Source organism: Aethalodelphis obliquidens, unplaced genomic scaffold (assembly GCF_003676395.1).
Source record: "Aethalodelphis obliquidens isolate GAN/ISIS:26980383/991018 unplaced genomic scaffold, ASM367639v1 scaffold4, whole genome shotgun sequence".
In the NCBI taxonomy this organism is placed as follows: Eukaryota; Metazoa; Chordata; class Mammalia; order Artiodactyla; family Delphinidae; genus Aethalodelphis; species Aethalodelphis obliquidens.
Window position 1 is genome coordinate 53,285,338 of NW_020837948.1, and position 21,738 is coordinate 53,307,075.

The 21,738-nt window shown below is 39.1% G+C and overlaps 1 protein-coding gene across 1 annotated transcript; it reads right to left on the reverse strand.

The window, feature by feature from the left end:
• Positions 1–84: 84 nt before the first annotated feature.
• On the reverse strand, positions 85–19,105 carry LOC113617675 (ras-specific guanine nucleotide-releasing factor 2-like). Its single transcript, XM_027101257.1, has 5 exons — positions 18,967–19,105; positions 9,133–9,215; positions 2,915–3,163; positions 2,246–2,375; positions 85–108 (listed from the first exon to the last, which is right to left on the reverse strand). The coding sequence occupies exons 2-5, from the start codon at positions 9,183–9,185 to the stop codon at positions 85–87; spliced, it is 456 nt and encodes a 151-aa protein (XP_026957058.1). The 5' UTR covers positions 9,186–9,215; positions 18,967–19,105.
• Between the last annotated feature and the right edge of the window lie 2,633 nt (positions 19,106–21,738).

Here is a 21,738-nt window from a genome sequence, read left to right on the forward strand (position 1 = left end):
GTACCATCTGCCCTTATACTTATGTTTTTTCCACCTTCTCCAGGGAACTATATATAAGGGGCCTGGGAACCATCTTATTTACCATTATGGACCCTGTAGCACAGCAACCTGCACAAAGAAGGTGGTCACACAATGACTCCTGAACAGACCTTACTGTGTTCTCATCCCAGCCTCAGGGGCAATCAAACCAAAGCCTCAGTCACAAATGTCTGGCACTAAAATACTTATTCCTAAAGCTCCCCTAACTCAAAATAACATGAGAAACCAGACTTACCTCCAGGTTTCCCCTCTCCTATTTAATACAACCCAATAAAGGAGGGGGAAAGAACTTTCCATATTCTGAGAAGTTCCTGTTTCCCAGGGCGCTCTGGCCCAGAGGGGAGGTTTGAGATAAGCCTCCCAAAGTCATTCCCACCTTGGAGATTCCCAAGCACTGGTCTGCATCAAACCCCAGATGCACCTGTCACCTTGTGCATCACCTCATTATTCCCAAGAAAAATCCATCCTGATTCTACTAAAGCTTGTTGTTCTAATGACTTTTTAATTATCTTCCCCCTTTCATCCTCCTGAGTTGCTAACGTGTCAATTTCAAGAATTTCTTGTTTAAATGGGTGCTCCTTTTGATGATGATAACCGCTCCAGTTAAAATTCCATTAAGTACTTCACTCAGAAAGCTTATTTAAGTGATCTGAGCTAGAAACTACATAGAATCTTGAAGCAGGTAGAAAAGCAGGGGTCTATGCTTCCATCTGGGTGATCCTCTTTAAAATCTGGACACTTTGTCTGACTTATTGCCCAATTTTTTATTATGTTATCAGTAAAGAAATCAGGTACTATATAGTAAAAAAAAAAAAAAAAAAAAAAAAAAAAAAAGCTGTTTGCTAACTTGGCCATGAAATCTTGTTTATTTTCATCACAGAAACACTGGATTATAAAAGAACAAGGATGACCTCCTCCAACCCCTATGTTGTACCAAGCTGAGGAGAGTAGGGAGATGTGCCACGGGAATCCTTGATTAGTCCCCTGAGAGCTTTGCCTGATTTATTCATTTAACAATTTACTACCTGCCAGGCACTGGCCAAGGCACTGACAGTACAGAGGTGAACAAGACAGACAAGGTTGCTGATCTCATGAGCTTATATAGGAAGACTGTCCAGGCAGAGGGATAAACAAGTGCAAAGGCCCTGAGGCAGAAATGACCCAGGTGTTTCTGAGACACAAAAAGGAAATCAATGTGACTGTAGCTTAGCCGATGAGGGAGCGTAGCAGGAGCAGGGGTTAAACAGAGAGACAGCATCCAAGTCTCATAGGATCTGAAGGCCTTGGGAAGATAAATGTGCTTTATTCTAAGTGTGATAGGAAGTCATTAGAGAATCTAATCAGGAAACCAGATGATCTAATTCACATTTTTAAAAACCACTTCGGTTGTGTCATGGAAAATGAACACTGTCTCAGACTTAACTTTTCTCCCTATATCTCTGTTGTAATAGGGAGTGTTGCCTTGGAAACTAAACTGAAGAAGTCATCTTAATGACCTAGCTTCCAGGCTAGGTCGTCACATTAGCAGGGAAAGGCTGGAAGCAGTACAGGTGCTTAAGGTAGACATTGGAGGAGGAGAAGGCTCTGAGGCTCAACGTCATGGATGAGGACCATGGTAACCTATCTCTATGCCAAATATCATGCTATGCTCTTTAGCCAACCAGCCTTAATTCCACCAAGAACCTTCCAGTGATAACACTTTAGATGACACCATTCTTCCATAGACAACTGACTGCAATTAGCCTTTTATCATAGAAGGCGGCTAACCTAGCTCTCCTTCCACAAAGGCTAGAGGGAACTACAGGAATTTTTTCTAACTAGCCATTGTATTCATTCTACTTTCTATGCAGAAGTAGGAAAGTTGTAAAGAAAGGAAACTAGGGCTCCAGAAGGAATGGTGGGGAAACAGGGGGCCAGCAAATGCGGGGTATGGCAGCTGGATAATACCTCTTTGAATACTTCGTTTTAGCTTGTTACACAGATCCACGCGGGGGTTAACTACATGCTCTTCTACAGATCCTGGGCTTTGTTCTGGAGAAGAAAGGCCTCGGCTAAGATCCAGCGGTACTTTACCAGTGTGTGGTGGTGGGGATGCAGCAGGGCTGTGAGTGGTGGTGGGACTGCTGGACGCTGAGCAGGTGGTCAGGTCCAACGCTCCTATCCTTGAGTTCAAGGGAGAAGTCAAGGACAACTTTCTGGCCCTCACTGGGGAGGACGTTCTGGACACAGCCAGTGGTGGTGGGGAAGAGAATTTGCGACACAGGCGCGGGGATTTGCCATCCACCAAGTGTTCACCTCTGCTATTCTGGCTGGTAGCGAAAAACAATTCCAACGACCTAAAAATAAGAGCAAAAGCTATTAACAGGTTGTAGCCAAGTGAAAATGAGTCCCCTGATGTCATTCAAGAACACGCTCCCTACATTAAAAGGCCACAATATCATCATACTTCTGTTGCTGGATTCACCTTCATTTAAATGCTGCATGTATACTACACACTTGCCAAAGGAACACAGACAGTATTTAGGCGTAGTCTAATCCCCTGCAACTAAACTGCGGTCCAAAGACAAGTAACACTGGTAACGGGCTCCACTCCAGACCTACTGAATCAGGGCCTGCAATTTAACAAAAAAGGAGAAAGAAAAGCCCCAAACAATAGAGTTATCTTCCAAATATTCACAGAGCAAGCAAAGGCCACTTGGAAACTTCAACTGCTTCCCTCGGGAACTGTCTGTGACCTCGACTCCCCCGCTTCTACTGGCGGGGCCTGGCAAGTTCAAAGCCAAGCCAGTGCCCTGCAGAGCAGGGCTGCCCATCTGCACAGAGACCCAGGGACCAGGTGGGCCACACTTTCATCACAGGGTAGTGCCGGGCCTACCTGACGGGGATAGAGGTGAAAGGCCTCTTGTATATGTCAGAAAGCTTCCCCAGCACCACGGCTGCCGTCGTGAAAATCCGATAGGTGTGCAGAAAGGTATTGAGGAAATCGATACTAAGAAACCGCAGGTCTGTCAGTCGCTCCAAGAGGCGCTCCACGCTGGCATAACGGATCTGGGGCACTTTGCAGGAGTTGAGTGTTTTACTGAAGCAAATGTCAGTGTCATCCTTGTGAAGACGGGCATCAGACCTACGCACAAGGCAGGAACATGAGGACAAAACCAGGGCGCGGCTACCTCTCAGCCCCTGAGTATCTCAATATTTGTAAATATATACTCGTGTCTGGGCTTCCCCTTACATTTGATGAAAGATGTGATAGGACATATTACATACAACAAAGCAGGGCTATAAAAACATCAAATGTGCCATTATAATTTAGGAAGTTCAGAATTAATTGTGGAGACGTTAATAATTCATTTCACTCTGTGAATTCCTTCTGCAGGGGAGGAAAAATAATTTTCTCTCCGCTCTCCTGAGTTGTTGGCTGAGACTCTGTGATAAAAGACAGATGAACAAGAGAAGAATAAACAAGTTTACATGGGAGATAACCAGGGGAAAATGAGAAACTCACAGAGGTGGCTTAGAACTCAGACTTAAATACCATCTTATAGGGAAAGGGAGGTGGGGGGGTATGTAGGCCTCTCAGGGGAGAGTAAATGATTTTTAGGAAAGATGAATGAACCCTTAGAATAGATGGAAGGTATGATAGTTTGTGACAGTTTGCCTGGGTGTGATGTCGACATCTAGTCTTTCCTGTGACTACTGTCAATCTTCCATGGTTGGTGAAACTCCTGGGAAGGGGATTTACGACAACTGAGTTCCTTTTGGAGAATCTGTCTTCAGGCAGATGAGAAGAATTCAGAAAAATCCTCTCTCTGCATTTGCTGTTTTTCAAGTACCTATAGCTCAACATAATCAATATGCCACAGTGGCATATTATAGGGTGGCATATTCTGCTACCCTTCACTTCTTTCTCTGGTTCAATCATGTTTTATTAGGAAATTAAAGCCAAAGCCCTATTTAGGAGGGGCACTGCTTATGCCCTCAAATCAGAATATCAGAAGTGTGGTTAAAAAGTAGCAGGTTGGGGCTTCCCTGGTGGCGCAGTGGTTGAGAGTCCGCCTGCCGATGCAGGGGACACGGGTTCGTGCCCCGGTCCGGGAAGATCCCACCTGCCGTGGAGCGGCTGGGCCCGTGAGCCATGGCCGCTGAGCCTGCACGTCCAGAGCCTGTGCTCCGCAAGGGGAGAGGCCACAACGGTGAGAGGCCCGCCTACCGCAAAAAAAAAAAAAAAAAAAAGTAGCGGGTGACATTCTCCCCACAGAGGGGTGGGGAGGAAGAGGAGACCCAAATATCACTGCTGTTATCTGTGGTTATTTCTTTTCCTCGCTTCTAATTTTGTACATCTGTGCTTTCCCCCTTTTTTCTTGATTAAACTAATAGATTATATTATTAGGTATTTTCCCTCTGGCACCAGCTCTTTGATTGATCAATTCTACTGTTTCTCTATATTTTAATTTATTAATCTCCATTCTTATCTTAGTTATTTCCTTCCTACACTTTCTTACAGTTGATTTTTGTCATTCTTTTTCTAACTTCTTGAATGTTAGAAAAAGAATGCTTAATCCATTTCATTCTTTCTGGCTGATAAATGCATTTAAGGCCAACCATTTTCTGATTACAATTTAATCCATAAATTGTGTGAAATGTTGTATTTTCCTTACATTTTCAATATTCTGTAGTGTTAAAAATGTCTTCATAAAAAAGGTAATGGCTGTAATATAGGCAGTCAACTCTTCTAAAGATTTCCCCCGAACAGTGCCCACCTGCCCACCTGCAATGCTGGGCTTTTCTCATTCTCTAAAACCTCCCACCTGGCTCGTCCTGAACCCATCACCCTGAGGCCCTTGCACTGGAAGCCTGCGGCAGCCTCTCCAGGTGGACAGCAAACTGGAGGGAGGATTCACACGGCAGCCCTCGAGATCCTTGGCTGTGCGCAGAGCCCTCAGCCCATGGTGCACCTTTGTTAGAAAGGGCAAAAGAAGCCGGCATAGAGGCCAAGTTCACTAGATGAAAAGCTTGGAAGCTGAGGCTGAATCCAAGTGGGGCTCAAAGAAATGCCTACCTTCGCTAAGACTGCCCGTAGCCTTCACATTCCCATCTGAGACCCCATGTCCCCCTTCATGGCAGCATGTCAGAACAGACAGTCAATGAAGTCCTGGATTTCACCACTTGATTAAAGGATACACTACAGGGCCAGTGATGTTCAGTGAGGCAGCTGCTTGCTAAGAATCAGCTGGCTTGTTGTGAGTGCCCTTAATTAGCCCTTTCAGCACTTCAAGGGATTTTAAGTTATATATTTATTTTCTTTGGGATAAAAAGAGATCAATAGCTTCCTTAGCTTGCTCTTGGAAACGTTCCACCCCAAAGTAAGCTCAGTGCAGATGGAAGGACTTCATTTGCAGGCTTGAAAGAGCATTTTAAATGAGTAGCTTACTTCTGGTGAGGAACTAAGGGTGGCCTGTTAGTTTTAGTCACATCACTGATCTCGAAAACACATAAGTGCATCTTTTGAGATTCTTGAAAATAGCATGGCTCTTTTTTGCACTTAGTATGTGACCCTCAACCAACTTTACTTTTCTGGTTCTTAATCTTTCTCATTTGTTAAAAGACCTTAGAAACTTTTATGAACCAACCAGTCTGTCTAGAGGATGGCTAATCGAGGTAATCACTTTTTCTCCCACCATTTTCCCACCTAAAATCTCTATTTTCTAAGAAAACTGAGGGCAACTATTATTAAAAGAAAGCAAGCGTTAGCCTGTATACATAAAGCATAAAACATCACTTAAAGGGATATAATCACCTAATAAATGTCATGATTTTGCATTCTATTCGTAGTTTTGAGCTTTGCATCTTTTTCTCTTTTTTTGCATCTTTTGACTATAATTACTTTAACCAAACACTAGGGGAAAAAATATATTGTAGCCAACATGAAATTGAAACTGACTAATTGCACCACTGTCCTTCAAAGTTATTACTACAGTTTCATTTCAAGTAAAGAAAAGAAATTAAATATTAGGAAATTATTTAATTTTCTTTTATTACATTGAACGAAATCTTAATTTCCTAAGGGACCCTCGAGAAGATACAATGCGTTACTTAAGCCTCCTATGATAATAACAACTCCTTTTTGGTAAACACTTAAAAAAGTAATTTTGAGACATCAAACCCAAATCACCTATTGTAATTAGTCAGTTTTAAAAGGAAGTGAGTGCCTGCCAGGTAATGCCATTAGGGTAGGATAATTTTTTTCTTTTAACTCTGTAAAACATCTTTTTTTTTTTTTTTTCCTCATTGCATGTAGCCAGAGAGATGTGCAAGGAGGCAAGAATACAGAATTTAGGGTAGACTAGTGCCATGGAGGAGACTATCAGAAGGAACAGAGATTGCAAAATCATCCTCTTTTCTCTGACTGAGGAGAACCAGGCTCAGTGAAGCAGGGAAAAATAGAAGGAAGAAAGATATGAAATACATGAAACTCTGCCTTGGGCATATATCTAGTAGAGTACAGATGGGCATCCAAACATGTGTGGCTCCAATGGGAAATCCCTACAGCCCGTGATACAGGTTTCTGTCCTCCCAGGAGAGTGGTTCCAACTCATTGCAGTGACCCTCCCTGTGCACCCAAACGCAGGAAAGTCTTGGTCTGTACAGGAGGCAGTTATATCACTACAAATGAGATTGGATATGGGCATTAGTCAAACTGCCACCACAGAGGAAAGAAGATGCATTCAGGCGCCAGCCGTAACTTGGTCAGGCACAGAACTAAAGCTTTTTTCTGTACTAATGTTTAAAGTGAACAAAATGTATACATAGTGGGTGTGCAGCTGCCCGAAGGTTTAGGAGCTTATAACTTGGCCACCAAGTTATTATTTATTCTCATTCTAAAGCAGATTGGACTTTCATGGCTGTCTAAGCTTCACGAAAGTACTCTTAATAAGGAATTAAGATAATATATATTATTTTGTGAAATATTAAAATAAGAATACTATGATAGAAAACTAATAAGAAAACTAACCTGGTGATGTGAACTTAAAAATTAAGTCATAATTTGAAACTTTTGACTTAATATTCCATACTTGGTTTTAATTTTAGTATCGTACATTTTTAACTGACCTGTTTTTTTTAAAAACTATACTAAATTAAAAACCTAGAAAACTGAATGCTAAAGGAATCTTTGCCCAAGAGTTTTAAAATGACCCTACTCAAAATATTTTAAAATTTGACTAGCAATTTAAAACAGTATCATCCTTTTATATTTTTTCTGTAGCAATTATGGCACTAGTATAATGTATTCTGCCTTCATCTGATACAATAATTAATAAGTTTTAAAGTTTATACCATTGGAATGATGCTAATTATAATTAATACCTATCAGAAGAGAAAAGTTGATGTTGTTTCTTTGTCTTAAACAGCTCAGACCTACAAAAAGTCCACATAAAAAGGCATGGAAGACAAACATTTTCTTAGTTTCATGTAACTTTTTTGGAAAGACATAACAGGACTGCTTTTAAAAATACATTTTATTCTTAGAATTTGTACTGCAAATAACCAAAAAATGAGAGTAGGGAACAATTTGGTTAGCTTGAAAATCCTCCTAAAACAATTTTTGAATTTGGAAACAAAAAAGTATGTAGAGACAAAAGCATTAATATAGAGAGCTATGGCACGCAGTTATTGATATAACTTCTCATCTTAAAACTAGTTTCCTTAGTGATCATAATTAAATTATAGGATTTGCTTTTTTTTTGTTTGTATGTTTTGTTTTTCTCAGTGTTGATCACTTTCTTTCTTTTTTTTTTTTTTAACATCTTCACTGGAGTATAATTGCTTTACAGTGTTGTATAAGTTTCTGCTGTATAACAAAGTGAATCAGCTATACATATACATATATCCCCATATCCCCTCCCTCTTGCATCTCCCTCCCACAATCCCTATCCCACCCCTCTAGGTGGTCACAAAGCACCAAGCTGATCTCCCTGTGCTATGCAGCTGCTTCTCACTAGCTATCTATTTTACGTTTGGTAGTGTATATATGTCAATGCTACTCTCTCACTTCGTCCCAGCTTACCCTTCCCCCTCCCCGTGTCCTCAAGTCCATTCTCTAGGATTTGCTTTGTTAACAAAACATATAGAGAGCAGGATGGCAGGGCTGGGCAATAGCCTCTGGGACAAATCCATATACAGGCTGTGGGTAAATGGTACCATGGAAAAGTCAGTTAATTCATGTTGAGTGTCTTCAAAATCTAAACGTATCTCTACAACCAAATCTGACTAATATGATTCACACCCACTGAGAAGACAGCAAAAGAATCTGCCAAACTTTTGTCCACCCTCTGATACATCTGGCTATCACAACTTTACCTATTGAACTTGAAATTTTTAAAAAACTTTTTATTTTATATTGGAGTATAGTTGATTAACAATCCTGTGACAGTTTCAGGTGCACAGCAAAGTGACCCAGCTACACATATACATGTATCCATTCTCCTTCAAACTCCCCTCCTACCTAGGTTGTTACATAATATAAAGCAGCTTACCCTGTGCTATATATGGTCCTTGTTGGCCATCCACTCTAAACACAGCAGTGTGTACATGTCTATCCCAAACTCCCAACCTCTCCCTTTCCCCCACCCTTCCCCCCTGGTAACCATAAATTAGTTCTCTAAGTCTGTGAGTCTGTTTCTGTTTTGTAAATAAGTTCATTTGTATCATTTCTTTTTAGGTTCCGCACATAAGCGATACCATACCATAAGATATTTCTCTTTCTCTGTCTAACTTACTTCACTCAGTATGACAATCTCTAGGTCCATCCATTGAACCTGAAAATTTTGAAAGGTTTTTTGTACAGAGGAAGGCATCTAAACAGTATGAAAAACTATTTTTCTATGCTGTGAGTCAATAAACTATGAATCTGAAAAACCATTGTGATAGTCTTATTATTTATAATGGCATATCATGAATTATCAATCACATTACTGTCAAACATATTCAGAGTAGGAAGCAGAAGCCTACTGAAACAATATTTTATTCGGGGTTTTACATTCTCTACCAATTTGATCCTGATTAAAATGTAAGAGAAAGGATTATCACACTTACTTAATCATATGTGGCACAGAAACTTTGGAATTTTCTTCAAACACTATAGTCATTAAACCATTACACCGTATGTTGTCCACACACTGTGAAATTAAAAAATAGACAGTTAAAACCCACATGAAAACCTAGGCGGAGCATATCTTCCCAGAATTATTTATAATCACAAAACAATTCAGTTTCTCATTTGTGCACATATGCACACACGCGGGTGCACACACACACACAGGGAAACATTACACATTGATGAACAGATTCAATATCCAAATACCAAAACTGTGCACCTGGCAAATGCCTGAGGATGGATATAAGGGCTACATTTTCCTAGAATGTGTTTCCCAAGGATTCTGAGCACAATGTCACATCGGCACAATTCTCTGGCAGTCCCAGCACTACTTGAGAAGTTTACACCTCTAGTGAGGTATAAACTGCCTCTGCTATATTCATTCTCTGCCCTAGTGGGTGGTATGGGGCAGGCAGAGCAGAAATGGTGGCTTGCTTGGATGGAATTCATCTTCTCTCTCACTAGGAAGCTCTGTGCCTGCTTCTCGGTGCTTTTTGCCAATAAATTCCCACATTTTACTAGCTTCTCTAGCAGTTTCTACCGGCACCGTGTTAGTTCAGTGAGGATGTATTGTATAATTTCTCCTGTTTCTGGCACACATAAAGCCCTGTTCATCTCCTTTCTCTTTTCCTTCAGGAAATTTTGCTAATTTTCTCTACCTTTTTAATTTATATCTATGCCTTATCAATTCAAAATTTCCCTTTGCAATTACTTTGGGTTAGAGAAGGATTTATTTTGAGATTTAAACAATCTTTAAAATCAGAAATTACTTTTAGTTACTAGGATACCATGTAGTACTTTACGACTGTAATTAAATGGTGTGAAGAAGCTGATTGCCAAGTGATTTCACAGAGCTCTTGAACTCAGGGTTTATCCTAAACCCCAATGTCTAATAAAAGAATGAATATGCATATAAGAAACTTTGGGTCACTGGCATCCCCTAACTATTGATCCCCTACTTAGCATATCAGCCATTTTCAGGCTTGTTTTTCCTTAAAATTTTGTTTCCTCATGTCTTATGCCGTTATTTCAGTGACCAGGTATAGAGGATCTCAACTTCTGGGAATAAAGTAGAATATTTTAAAGTTCCCCTCAATTCATTTCTTGAAGCACCTGGAATTTGGAGTTATCTTTTTATATGAATAATTATGGTTATCTAACTACAAATTAGGTTACATGTGAGTTTATACTATATCTTATTCCCATAGGTGGATTACAAAAACACATATAGTAAGACAAAGTCAAAATTAGTAAGAAAATTAGAGAGGATTTGGATAAAGGGTGGAAAATAATAAGATGAAGCCTGGGATCAATCCACCACATGTACTTTATGTTGAGAAGTCCCAAACACTTGCTATACATGGTCCTCAAAATTAGCTGAGCTACGGAACAGCCAACTCAAAGGGGGCCACATGATGAACTACAAAATTCATGGTTTAATAGAAGCTCAATTCATCCTAGTCTGAGTCCAGAGGAAAATTATCTCATGGGTTCTCATAAAGAAAACGCTGAATAATGTTGCGAACATTATCCTCAACAACATCCATAAAGTAATTGCAGTTTTTAACCAAACCATTTCTTATAAACTCCCTCAACACTGGATGAAGAGTACAGTTCCAGACTAACCACTCTGTGGTGGGCCCCAAAGAATGGGGGCCTGCCTTTTCTCGTCTGGTTCCAAGCACAGATTTCACTCTCTTCAGAAAAGGGTACGTATAGCCTGCTTTTCTTTAGGCTAAATAAATGCTGCTCCCCCTATCAGTTCTGAGCAGCAGGAAGTTGGACATGGTATTCTTCCATAAGTCCTGAAACTGCAATATCCTAAGTTAGTATCCAGTTGTATGGAGTCAATGTTTCCACCAGTGAACCAAGCTACCAGTAGGTGGGGTATCCTCTTAGGCCTCAGAACAGCCACAGGACCTCAAAGGGAGAGCTCTCAGTCAGGGCTAGATGAAAAGAGACGCCAACGACTCCATTTCTAAGCATGAACAAACAGGGGAAAATGAAGAGATGAGGCTGGCTGGTGTGTGTGTTTATAATGGAGAAGACAGTAAGAGAGAGGGGGCCGGGGTTTGATCCCTGGTCAGGGAACTAAATCCCACATGTATGCTGCAACTAGGAGTTCTCATGCCACAACTAAGGAGCCCACCTGCTGCAACTAAGACCCGGCACAACAAAATAAATAAATATTTTTTAAAAAGATGAATAAGGTAAACTACTTTAAATTCACTTTCCTAATTCCAGTGGGAAAATGGATTAACATTATCCCTGTTCTTATCAAACTATGAGTGTGGGGTTTGGAGGAATGGGGGAAAAGATTGTATGGGGACAGATACTGCACACAGACAGGGAAAGGAAGGAGGCGTTAAGTGATCCTTCACCCCAGTGACATTTCTAGCTATTCCTTAGACTTTTCACTCTCACTGTTTCTGAGCAGAATGAGGATGCCACTTGGGTAATCAACACAGGAAGTGGGAGGGCAGAGACGGTGTTTGGTAAGAATTGGGGCAAGTATATAGTGTTCCTTCGGTCTCCTTTAACAGTCTAAGCAATAATATAGTTACACAGACAACAGCCTTAGGATGACTTAGGGCTATAGTTTTCATGTTTCGATTTTCTATTTGGTTCTTTGATCAGCCTGGTCCTTTTTACACAGTGATCTATTCTTTTCTTTCCTTCCTTCTTCCTTTCCTCCCTTCCTCCCTTCCTTCCTTTCATAGCTTTATTATATTTTAAACATTCTTTTTCACAGTCTTTTCTAAGTTATCACTCTATTATCTGAAGTTCCAGCAGTGCTAATTATACTGCTCACTATGTCTTCTCTCGCTCTTGATAGATCGTTTACTCACAAGATTTGTAATTTTTGATTTTGAGCACCTTGTCATGAGCCCTGAACTGTTGAGGTGTTGCTAATGCAGTGACTTTGTGTTTGCTTCTACCAAGCATTTTGGGTTAGCAACAGTCCAAATATTGTTTTTGCATTAATTTCTCAGTTTGGAATTTTCACACCATGTGAATACTGTAACTCTGAATTTCAAATCCACAGGCCAGAAACACATTTGTTTTTCTCAAAGGAGCTTTTTAAAAATTCAGAACCCAAGGGGCTTCCCTGGTGGCGCAGTGGTTAAGAATCCACCTGCCAATGCAGGGGACACAGGATAGAGCCCTGGTCCGGGAAGATCCCACATGCCGAGGAGCAACAAAGCCCATGCGCCACTACTACTGAGCCCGTGTGCCACAACTACTAAAGCCCACACTCCTAGAGCCTGTGCTCCACAACAAAACAAGCCACCACAATGAGAAGCCCACGCACCACAACTAAGAGGAGTAGCCCCTGCTCGCCATAACTAGAGAAAGCGCGTGTGCAGCAACGAAGACCCAAGGCAGCCAAAAATTAATTAATTAATTAATTAATTAAAAGAAAATTCAGAACCCAAGTCAAAGACAAACTTCCTTATGTCTTTCCTGGCCTAATGGGTTTTTTGAGTTCTTATTTCATGGATGGGGCAGCCTTCCAGTGCCCAGGCTTCAAACAAGGGCTTCAAACAAGGATCTCAATTCCTTTAAGGGGCCCAAGGCTAACCCTCGCTCCTTTTGTTAATACCCCTCAGGCGTGGGACCAATATCCAAACTAAAATCATTCCCAAGTCTCTATGTTTTCAGTTTACATGCTGTCTACCCTGACTTTAAGTTCCCTTGTTATTTCTGGCAACTAGAGATTTCCCTTTATATCTGTACATATCACCAATGTATTAAATTTTTTATTATACTGATTTTATGTATTAAACATTTCTTGTTTGTAGCTAGAAGGGATCTAAATCGATGCAGTCCTCCATACTGCCAGAATTGAAACTTGGGATAAGTGTTTTAGATCCAAAAGAGAAGATTTATGTGACCACTTTTGAACATCTTATTATCCAATGTCAGATCTCATTCATAAATCTTTCTGATTCATTGTGTTAAGCATTAAAATTACATATCTTGGTTGTGTTGGGGAGAAGAGACTGAGTCCTGGGAAAATGAATGCAGTTCACTCAGTTAAGAAGAAAGACATGAAAATAATCAGGATGTCACATATCTTTAAGGATGTATTGAATTTATGTGAATTACTATAAACCTTGAAATTAATAGGATATTAACAAAAGCAGATTCCTAGGTCATGGCTATTCTAGTTCAGTTTGTAATGATTCTGACCAGGGTGGAGCCTGGGAATATGTACACTCACAGAAGCCCCGGGTAATTTTTTTGATTTATTTTTTGCTTCTTGGGGTTTTTTTTGGCCGCACTGCACAGGTTGTGGGATCTTAGTTCCCCGACCAGGGATTGAACCTGTGTCCCTTGCAGTGGAAGTGCAGAGTCCTAACCACTGGACCACCAGGGAATTCCCTCCAGCAAGGTTTTTTGAGGGTCCTGCTTAAGGAAATAACTGGTCAAAGTCCGTGGTGTACTGTGTCACCATATATATATATATATTTTTACCTTCCTAATACTTCTAAGTAGTAGGAAGAACAGTAAATTCAATTTCTCTTTTAATTTCACCTTTTTATATTAAAGTAAAAAATTCCCTATTGATTCCAGAGAAGTTATTTTAAGGGAAGAAGCATGTCAGTGTGCTACAAATTTGCCTGTATTTTGACACATCTGCCCAAACCAAGAAGCTCAGAGGTGAATTTTAATTCTGCATTTTAGTTGATACCCATAATTATAGAAAAATCTGTTTAATACACCATTATGTATGACAGTAAGACATGCACAAATGAAGGCACTATATTGAAATGAATGGTCAAATCTTCAGCCTCAGATTTTTCCCTATAAATAGATGAAAAAGGGAAGAATTATTGGTCAAGACCATTTTGTTGGAGACACCAACGGTTAATTATGACCTTGCTGGTGGAACTAAAATTATAATTAAGCGTTCAAGCCATTGTTACTTCTAAAGATTACAGCTTCAGAGAGAGAGGCCTGACAAAGCTAAACATTTATTTTTTGTATAGAGTTCTCTATGTGAAACTGGGATTATATCAATAGTCAGGCACCACTGTGTTATCTCAAATAAGAACTACACGTGATTGGTAGAACACGGTACAACAGTTTAGCAAGGTGGTATCGAATCAAGCCAGGAAAAATTAAAATTTTGCAAAACAAAGAGTGACAAAAATAAATAGACAAAATAATGGAGAACATATTCATAATTTGGATGGAAAGAAAATGCTCATTTCCCTAGTCTGTAAGCATAGCTCCAATGGATAAATGTCCATCTGGTATAAACAGACAAGAAACAGTGGAAAATGTTAGTCTCACTGATAATTACAGAAATGTAAATTAAAACCACTAGAAAGCAATATCACTTTTCCATTAAATAGGAAAATGTGACAAATGTGACAAAACTCAACATTGGCAGGACTTAGAAGAAAGTTGCATAGATACCTTGCTGAAGATGTTGTGAAATGATGAGTTACATATTCCTTGGAGTGTTTGGGCAGTCTGTCGAGTCATGTATCATGAAATCATGAAAGTGATCAGGCCCCCTGTACCAGCCTTACCGGCTGTGGGTAAGATACACCACCAAGGGACCTTTAAAAGGGGAGAAACTCCCTGTGCAAAGATGGTTAGCACCACATCATATATTAATGCTGAAACCTGGAAACTGCCTGAATGCCTAATTATTCAGAAGGAGCTAGAAAAGTGGTAAGTTAACATGATAGAATATACATATATTGCTATTAGAAGACACCAATATGAAGAATTCACAGGAATATAAAAAGATGTAAAAAGCAAAAAATGATGCATATACACACCCAGAGCCAAACTGTTAAATTATTTCTCTACGGCAGGATTGTGAGGGTTTTAGAGGTGGAAACATTTGATTTTCAGAACAGGGTTTCTCGAATTTAATTGCACAAAAATGATCTGTGGAGCTTGTTAAACCTGGGGGGTTTCTGGAATGTGGTTTCAGGAATCTGTATTTTAAAAAAAACCTTTGGACCTGCTGCATAAAAAAATAAATAAAATTCAAAAAAAAAAGAGAAAAAAACCTTCCAGTAATTATCTGTGGAAGACACTTTGATAAACATTTACTTAGTGATCTAGGTGCTGGGAGTCTTTCTGGTTTCCTTTTTGTGTCCATATCTTTACATATACATGATAAAATATTAAAAAGTACATTTTCAAGCATTCTGTAGACTCATCTTAATAATGAATATGTCCAGAGGCATACTTGGAATACTGACAAATTCCATCAACGTGTGTATAGCACATAATTTTCCCCATAAGATGAAAATGCTTTAAGCGGAGAACAAAGCCTGGTTGAGATGCAGGCTGCTGGGCAGTAGGCTAGGCTCAATCAACAGTGAAGCACTCTGTCTCTACCACTCACCATTCAAACCCTGAGTTGGGAAAATCACTAAGCATCTCAGAACACTCACTACCATACTCAGCTTTCAGTAGCAGCTGACATAATCACTCCCCACTCCCTGATACATTTTCTTCACTTGACTTACAGGACACCACGTCCTCTTGGCTATCCTCCAATTGCTCTGCTGATTCCTTCTCTTCTTTGTTGTTCTCCACGACTCCTCACCCAGTCCATGGCCCTCTTCTCAGTCTATCTACATTTACTCTCTGGGTGATCTCAACAGGCCTTAAATACCATCTAAATGGCGTAGAGTCTCCCACCTGGACCTCCCTCCAAGCGCTTAACATCTATATCCCACTGCTTACTTAACAACTCCACTTAAATTACTTCCTCTTTTTCTCTTTTCCCTCTTGCACATTCCCCTTCAGCCGCACTAGTCTTCATGCTATTACTCAAAATATGCAGTGTCCTCCTACTCTAGAGTCTTTGCAGTGGTTGTTCCCTCTGCACTGCCAAGGGAACGACTTTCCCTTCATTACAATATCAACACGGTATTTCCATCACTTATTGCAGTCTTTGTTTAGATGTCTTCTTCAAAATAAGACGATCACCTTTTAAAAACTGTACCAACCCCCATCTACCTCCAGTAGCCCAATCCTTCTTACCCTGGCCTATCACCCTCTGGCATAAAATATTATATACTTACTTATTATGTATACTGCTATTTTCAGTTTTCCCCACACTAGAATGTAAGCTACATAAGGTCAGGGAATTTTTTGTTGCTGTTGCCTCCTGTCCATGATATATCACAAGTGCCTAAATAGTTAGTGGTATTGGTACTTTATTTAACCAAAATATATTTATTGAATGGCTGAAATCATAAGTGTCAAAGACACACGATATCAAGGCTCTATGGAACACAGTAATTTCATGTAATGATATCATCGTCCCTCAGAAAGATACAATTTTCTGTTGTTTCCTTCTCCAGTTCAATTGTACATATAATCAGCTTAATATATTAGTCATAGAAACTTGGAGAAACAGGAAGAAGTTGTATACTCAACTCAAGATTTAGACTAAGTAGAGAGAATCACTTGGAGGCTTCTGGGAAGCAAAGTATTGGATCCTTTCTTTAAAGGACCAGGCATAGAATCATTCATGCACCCCATGGGTCTTTCTCTCTTAGCAATGCCTCACCAGGCCCCCTAAGGAAGATCACTTAGTGCTTTTATCAACTCTGTATCTTAGGAGCCCCAGTTACATCATAAGGTAGAAGCTATAAGCAGCTGGAAAAACATCTTTGCCTACACTCCAATTCTCCCTATTTTTCCTACTCATCTTGGCTTCACAACACATACAAAATTTTGTTGCATTAAGTTGTCTACTTCCCTTTCTTCCCTACTAGCCTGCCTATCTCCTTGAGAGCAGGGACCGTTGCCATATCCCTGGTACCTACACAGTACCTGGCAGCACATGGTGATTGCTCAATTAACGTGCATAGAATCAATGGCTGATTCAGAGTCTCATCAGGTAAAAGGTGTACTACAGAGACTTAATTAAAGTATTAATTCATACAGCATAGAGCTAATGAAAGTATTAATAAATCACCACAAGGATGTAATTATGCAAATACACAAGAGCCCATATTTTCATTCCTTTGTTAACCAGAAAAGCAGCACCTTCACTTCAGCTATTTATTCATCATCAAAAGAGTCCTGGGAGAAAAGAAGTAAAAATCCAGAATTCCAGTAGAGGATATTTAGAGTGCTAATAAAAGACCTAGATTAGGTTTGAGTCCTGACTCAACACAGTTGTGTATTTGGACAAATGCTTATTAACCTCCCAAACCTCAGGTTTCTCACCTGTGAAATGGGACTACTATTTCTGTTAGCCTTCAGAATACTACCGTAAGGGTCAAAAGAGACTGTAAAATTTCTTTGACACACAAAAATAATTATTTTGTCCATTCATTTTCTTTCTATTTCCCCTCAGTTTTCAGTCACTCTGAAAAAAATTAAGTATCTGAAGAACTATGATATAGTTTCTATTTATACCTAAGTCTTATACAGTAAGTTCCCTACACATGAGCCTTCAAGTTTTGAACTTCCAAAGATGCTAACATGTGTTCGCATGTCCAATCACGTAAGTTAGTTCATGTGTGTGTCTGGCATACATTGTCATGTGCGTGCATCCTGTACAAGTGGTTGTGCTTTTGTGTACTTTACTGTGCAGTGCTATATAGAGTACAGTAGTACAGTATCTTATTGCAAGCCCAGGATGTCCGGAAGCAAGTGCAAAAGTAGCAGTGATGTAACTGGTATGCTAAGAACAGCCAGCTGTTGTACTGTACTACATTACTTTTCAAGATAATGTATTGTAAGATTAAAAATGTTTTCTTTAATTTTTGTTTGTTTTTTTATGTATTATTTGTGTGTAAAAGTCTTATAAACCTATTACAGTACAGTACTATATAGTCAATTGTGTCAGTTGGGTACCTAGGCTAACTTTGTTGGACTTATGAACAAATTGGACTTATGAATGCGCTCTTGGAACAGAACTAGTTTGTATGTAGGGGACTTACTCTATATAAGTACTATGAGCTCTTCGGAAAAGGAAGACAATGGGATCTATAGCATATGCCTTTCCTGTTTGCCCCAATCTTCCTTGAGTTAACAACTTTGAAGATAATAATCAAGCTTTCTTTTAGTATTTTCCTTACACAGCTTCCCTTTTCACCTAGATTGGTTAATTCCTTACACAGCTTCCCTTTTCACCTAGATTGGTTAATTCCTTACACAGCTTCCCTTTTCACCTAGATTGGTTAATTGGATTGAAGAATGCCCAAGTCCAATCATCACTAGTTTTGACATTCTTTCAAATGCTGAATAAATGAAGCAGTTCCCTAACTGGGCATTGCTGATCAAGGAAAGGTAAGCAAATCTGTTCCCTAATTTTTTCTATATAAAATACAGGAGCTCATTTGCAGGCTTCATACTACAGACAGTATCTCTTCTTTGATTTGATTCCATAGTCCTTGTTAGCCTTTTCTGAATCTCTCACCATTTTCCTACCTCAGTAACAAATAAGAAAAAAAAAAAAATCTAGTGAGGTCACTGGAGAATTTATTACTCACAGGGCAATTTTAACACTGTCCAACACAAGTGACTACATTATCAGCTTGTAAAAAAGTGCCCAGGACACAAAATGCAATAACTACATTTCAAGTAAATTTTAAACAAACAACAACCACAAATGATTTAATACATGAAGACATACAGTGGTACTGGTAGTGACCACAGCAACCAGATATAATTTTCTAATAAAAATAAATTGACTCTAAAACTCCTTCCCAAAAGTTTATGTTGTAAAATTTAAAACAAAAACAAAACCCAACTTAGGGCCAAAGCCACTTGCTTACCTGACTGATGTCACTTGTCCAGGCAGCTTTCTCCTGGCGTGAAGGTGCTAACAAGACCACAGTGAAAGGGGCAGCGTCAGGAGGCTCCACCACTATTTTAAAATCCAGGTGTCCAAACACTTGCCCAGAACCTTTGGCTTCAACACATGTAAACCAAACAATTAGATGTGAACACAAAAATATGAGTGATAGTTGCTTTCACATGGTTCTAGTAATACAATCAATGTGCATTTAAGTCCAGAATCTCATTTCAGCAATATGGTGCTTCTTGGGCCTGGGGAAGGCTTTGTTAAGCTCATAAGCAGATGAAGAAACTGAGATCAGTAGGTTACTCAGGACTAGGATCCTGCTTTCCTTCTCATTTCATGTTTTTATTTTTTTTTTAATTTCCATAATTTACGGAATTCCAACACACTAATTCAATCTCTTTCTTTTCTGCCACTGCAGTCACTATCAAGAGACAAATTCAGTAAAATGTGAATTCCCAAAGACGGTTTAACCAGGTCACAGGTTAAATGGCTCAACAGAATTTTTCATATATAAATGAATTCAGGGAGTTTATTCTTAACATCTTTCCTGCTTCCTTAAGCAGCTCTTCTTAGCTATGAATGAATAAAAACCATAGGACTATTTAATTCTAATATAATTCTAAGTGATAGTATGTGACTTACAGTCATCATCGCTTGTATCGGGCTCCTCAACCAATGTACATTCTATTAGAGAGAGAACTCCACCTGTCTGGAAACAGACCAATTTTTCATTAAGAGGCTAAGAGTCTTTCACAGGTTGGGAACCTGTGATTTGCAAACCTTACATTCAAACTGCCACAAAAGAAAACAGCAATTGTACTTCATAAATAATTTTTCATAGAGTTCAAAATTAAACTTAGATGTGTAAAAGTAATTGAATTCATTGAACTTCATGTTCTTCCCCACATCCGACTCTCACTCCCGATGTTTATAAAATTTAGCAAGTCAGTCTATGGGAGACTATATGGCACCTTAGGGGCCCTGTAGAGTGAATGCAGCTCAGCAAAGGGCAGAACTCTCCAACCAGGAAGTGATTTAAGCAGTAGGAAGCCTTGGTTGTGATGTTGGATAATATTTTCAGGCACTAATAACAGAAGGTACAGATAGGCAGACTTCTGTTAAGAGCCAGCTAGTAAACCTTTTAGGCTTTGCAAGCCATGTGATCTCTATCGCAACTGCTCAAATCTGCTGCTCTAAAAAAGCATGAAAACAGCCAGGGACAATATGTAAGGAAATGAGTATGGCTGTGTTCCAATAAGACTTTACTATCAAAAACAGGCAACAAGCTGCGGGCCATAGTTTGCTCACTCCTGGTACTGAGCAAGATAAAGGAGCATTTAGTAAATATTATATAATCAGTACACTGCAGTAATTTGACAAGATATTTGTAGCTCAGTAGTCACCAACTAGTAATTTTGTCCAGGTTATGATTTTAATTGCTCTTCTTTATGGCAATGCACACTTACATTTCTATTACTTTGGATCCAACTGACAACAAAGTAAGTGTCAGGATTGGTAACTGTATATTACCTCACCATGAAATCTGACAATCTATTTTATGATAGCAGGCATAGGAAAGTCATAATTAAGTTAACCTCAATGCCTCTTAAGTGCATGGAACATAAATGGAATAGTCATATAAAACCAGTACCTTGAGCAGATGTAGCTTTCCTCCTGAACTTCTTGTACAAATTAAAAAGTGTTTTGTAAACAAGAAGCATTGTCTTTCTCCTTCCTTTTTCAAAGACAATGAACCCAGGCGAACTTTACTAAGTTTCCCCCTCTCAACGGAAGGTACTTGAATAAGAGAACCTGGTGATCACAAAAGTGAAGAACACACAGTAATTAAAATTCTGTCAAGTGAGAGCTGTTCCTGATGTAAAAACACTAGGGCCTGTTTCCCAAGATACCAAGGATTTATTTGATGCACCATTGGAACAAGTAAATCCCCTGCACTCTGAGCAGAAGAAACGATGCATTACATTTTAAGGGTTGCACTAATTCCTACTATTTTTGTAAAACACTTTAGACTTGATTATCTATAAGCTGGAAAATAAGTTTAAAAGAAAGCCAAATTGAATTCAAAGAATGAGGCACTTCTGCCATCTGTCCTTCATAATCTGATCTCAATCAATTTATTTACATAAGAATAAGGTACATATTATATAATTAGAGTAATAAAATAACATAATAAAAAGCAAATCAAATTTAATTTTCCTGGAGCACTGAAGGTAGATAAATAGCATTAATACAGTTTACTTTGTATTTTAAAAATAGAATGTACAATACATGTACATTATAAAAATACACAAAGTATACAATTCAATGCAATTTAGTTAAGGACTATTTTTAAAGGGCAGTCATTTCAGGTTACATTTAAATGATATGTGATAAAAATTTTCTGTGGACTCTAAATGGAAAAGAAACCACATAAATTCTATACCCAGAACATTCCTGTGAGCAAAACTGTCTTCCATTCAATGTGAGAAGCTATGCATAGACTTTATATAGTTTCACCCTAATAATGACTGCCTGCTCCCCGCAAGAGAAAATTCTAATCTAAGTTAAATATCAAACCAAAAAGTACTACAAAAGATGCTAGCAAATACCTTGCCTCTGACTTCTGAAATGCCCTGAGCCAGTAATATTTCTACTATTTGTTTAATCCACCACCTACCCCAAATGCAGCCTGACAAAGGCTCCTTTCAGCCTCATAAGAACTATTAAATGACTATTTATCACT

Bases quoted from the DNA above. Each gene is read 5' to 3' on its own strand.
- LOC113617675 (XM_027101257.1), bottom strand. From the start codon at position 9,185: ATGACTATAGTGTTTGAAGAAAATTCCAAAGTTTCTGTGCCACATATG. The intron at 2,376-2,914 runs GTAGGCCCGGCA...TCTTATTTTTAG, and splicing joins TTCACCTCTATCCCCGTCAG to GTCGTTGGAATTGTTTTTCG. The intron at 109-2,245 runs GTGAGGGCCAGA...TTCTTTGTGCAG, and splicing joins TGTCCAGAACGTCCTCCCCA to GTTGCTGTGCTACAGGGTCC.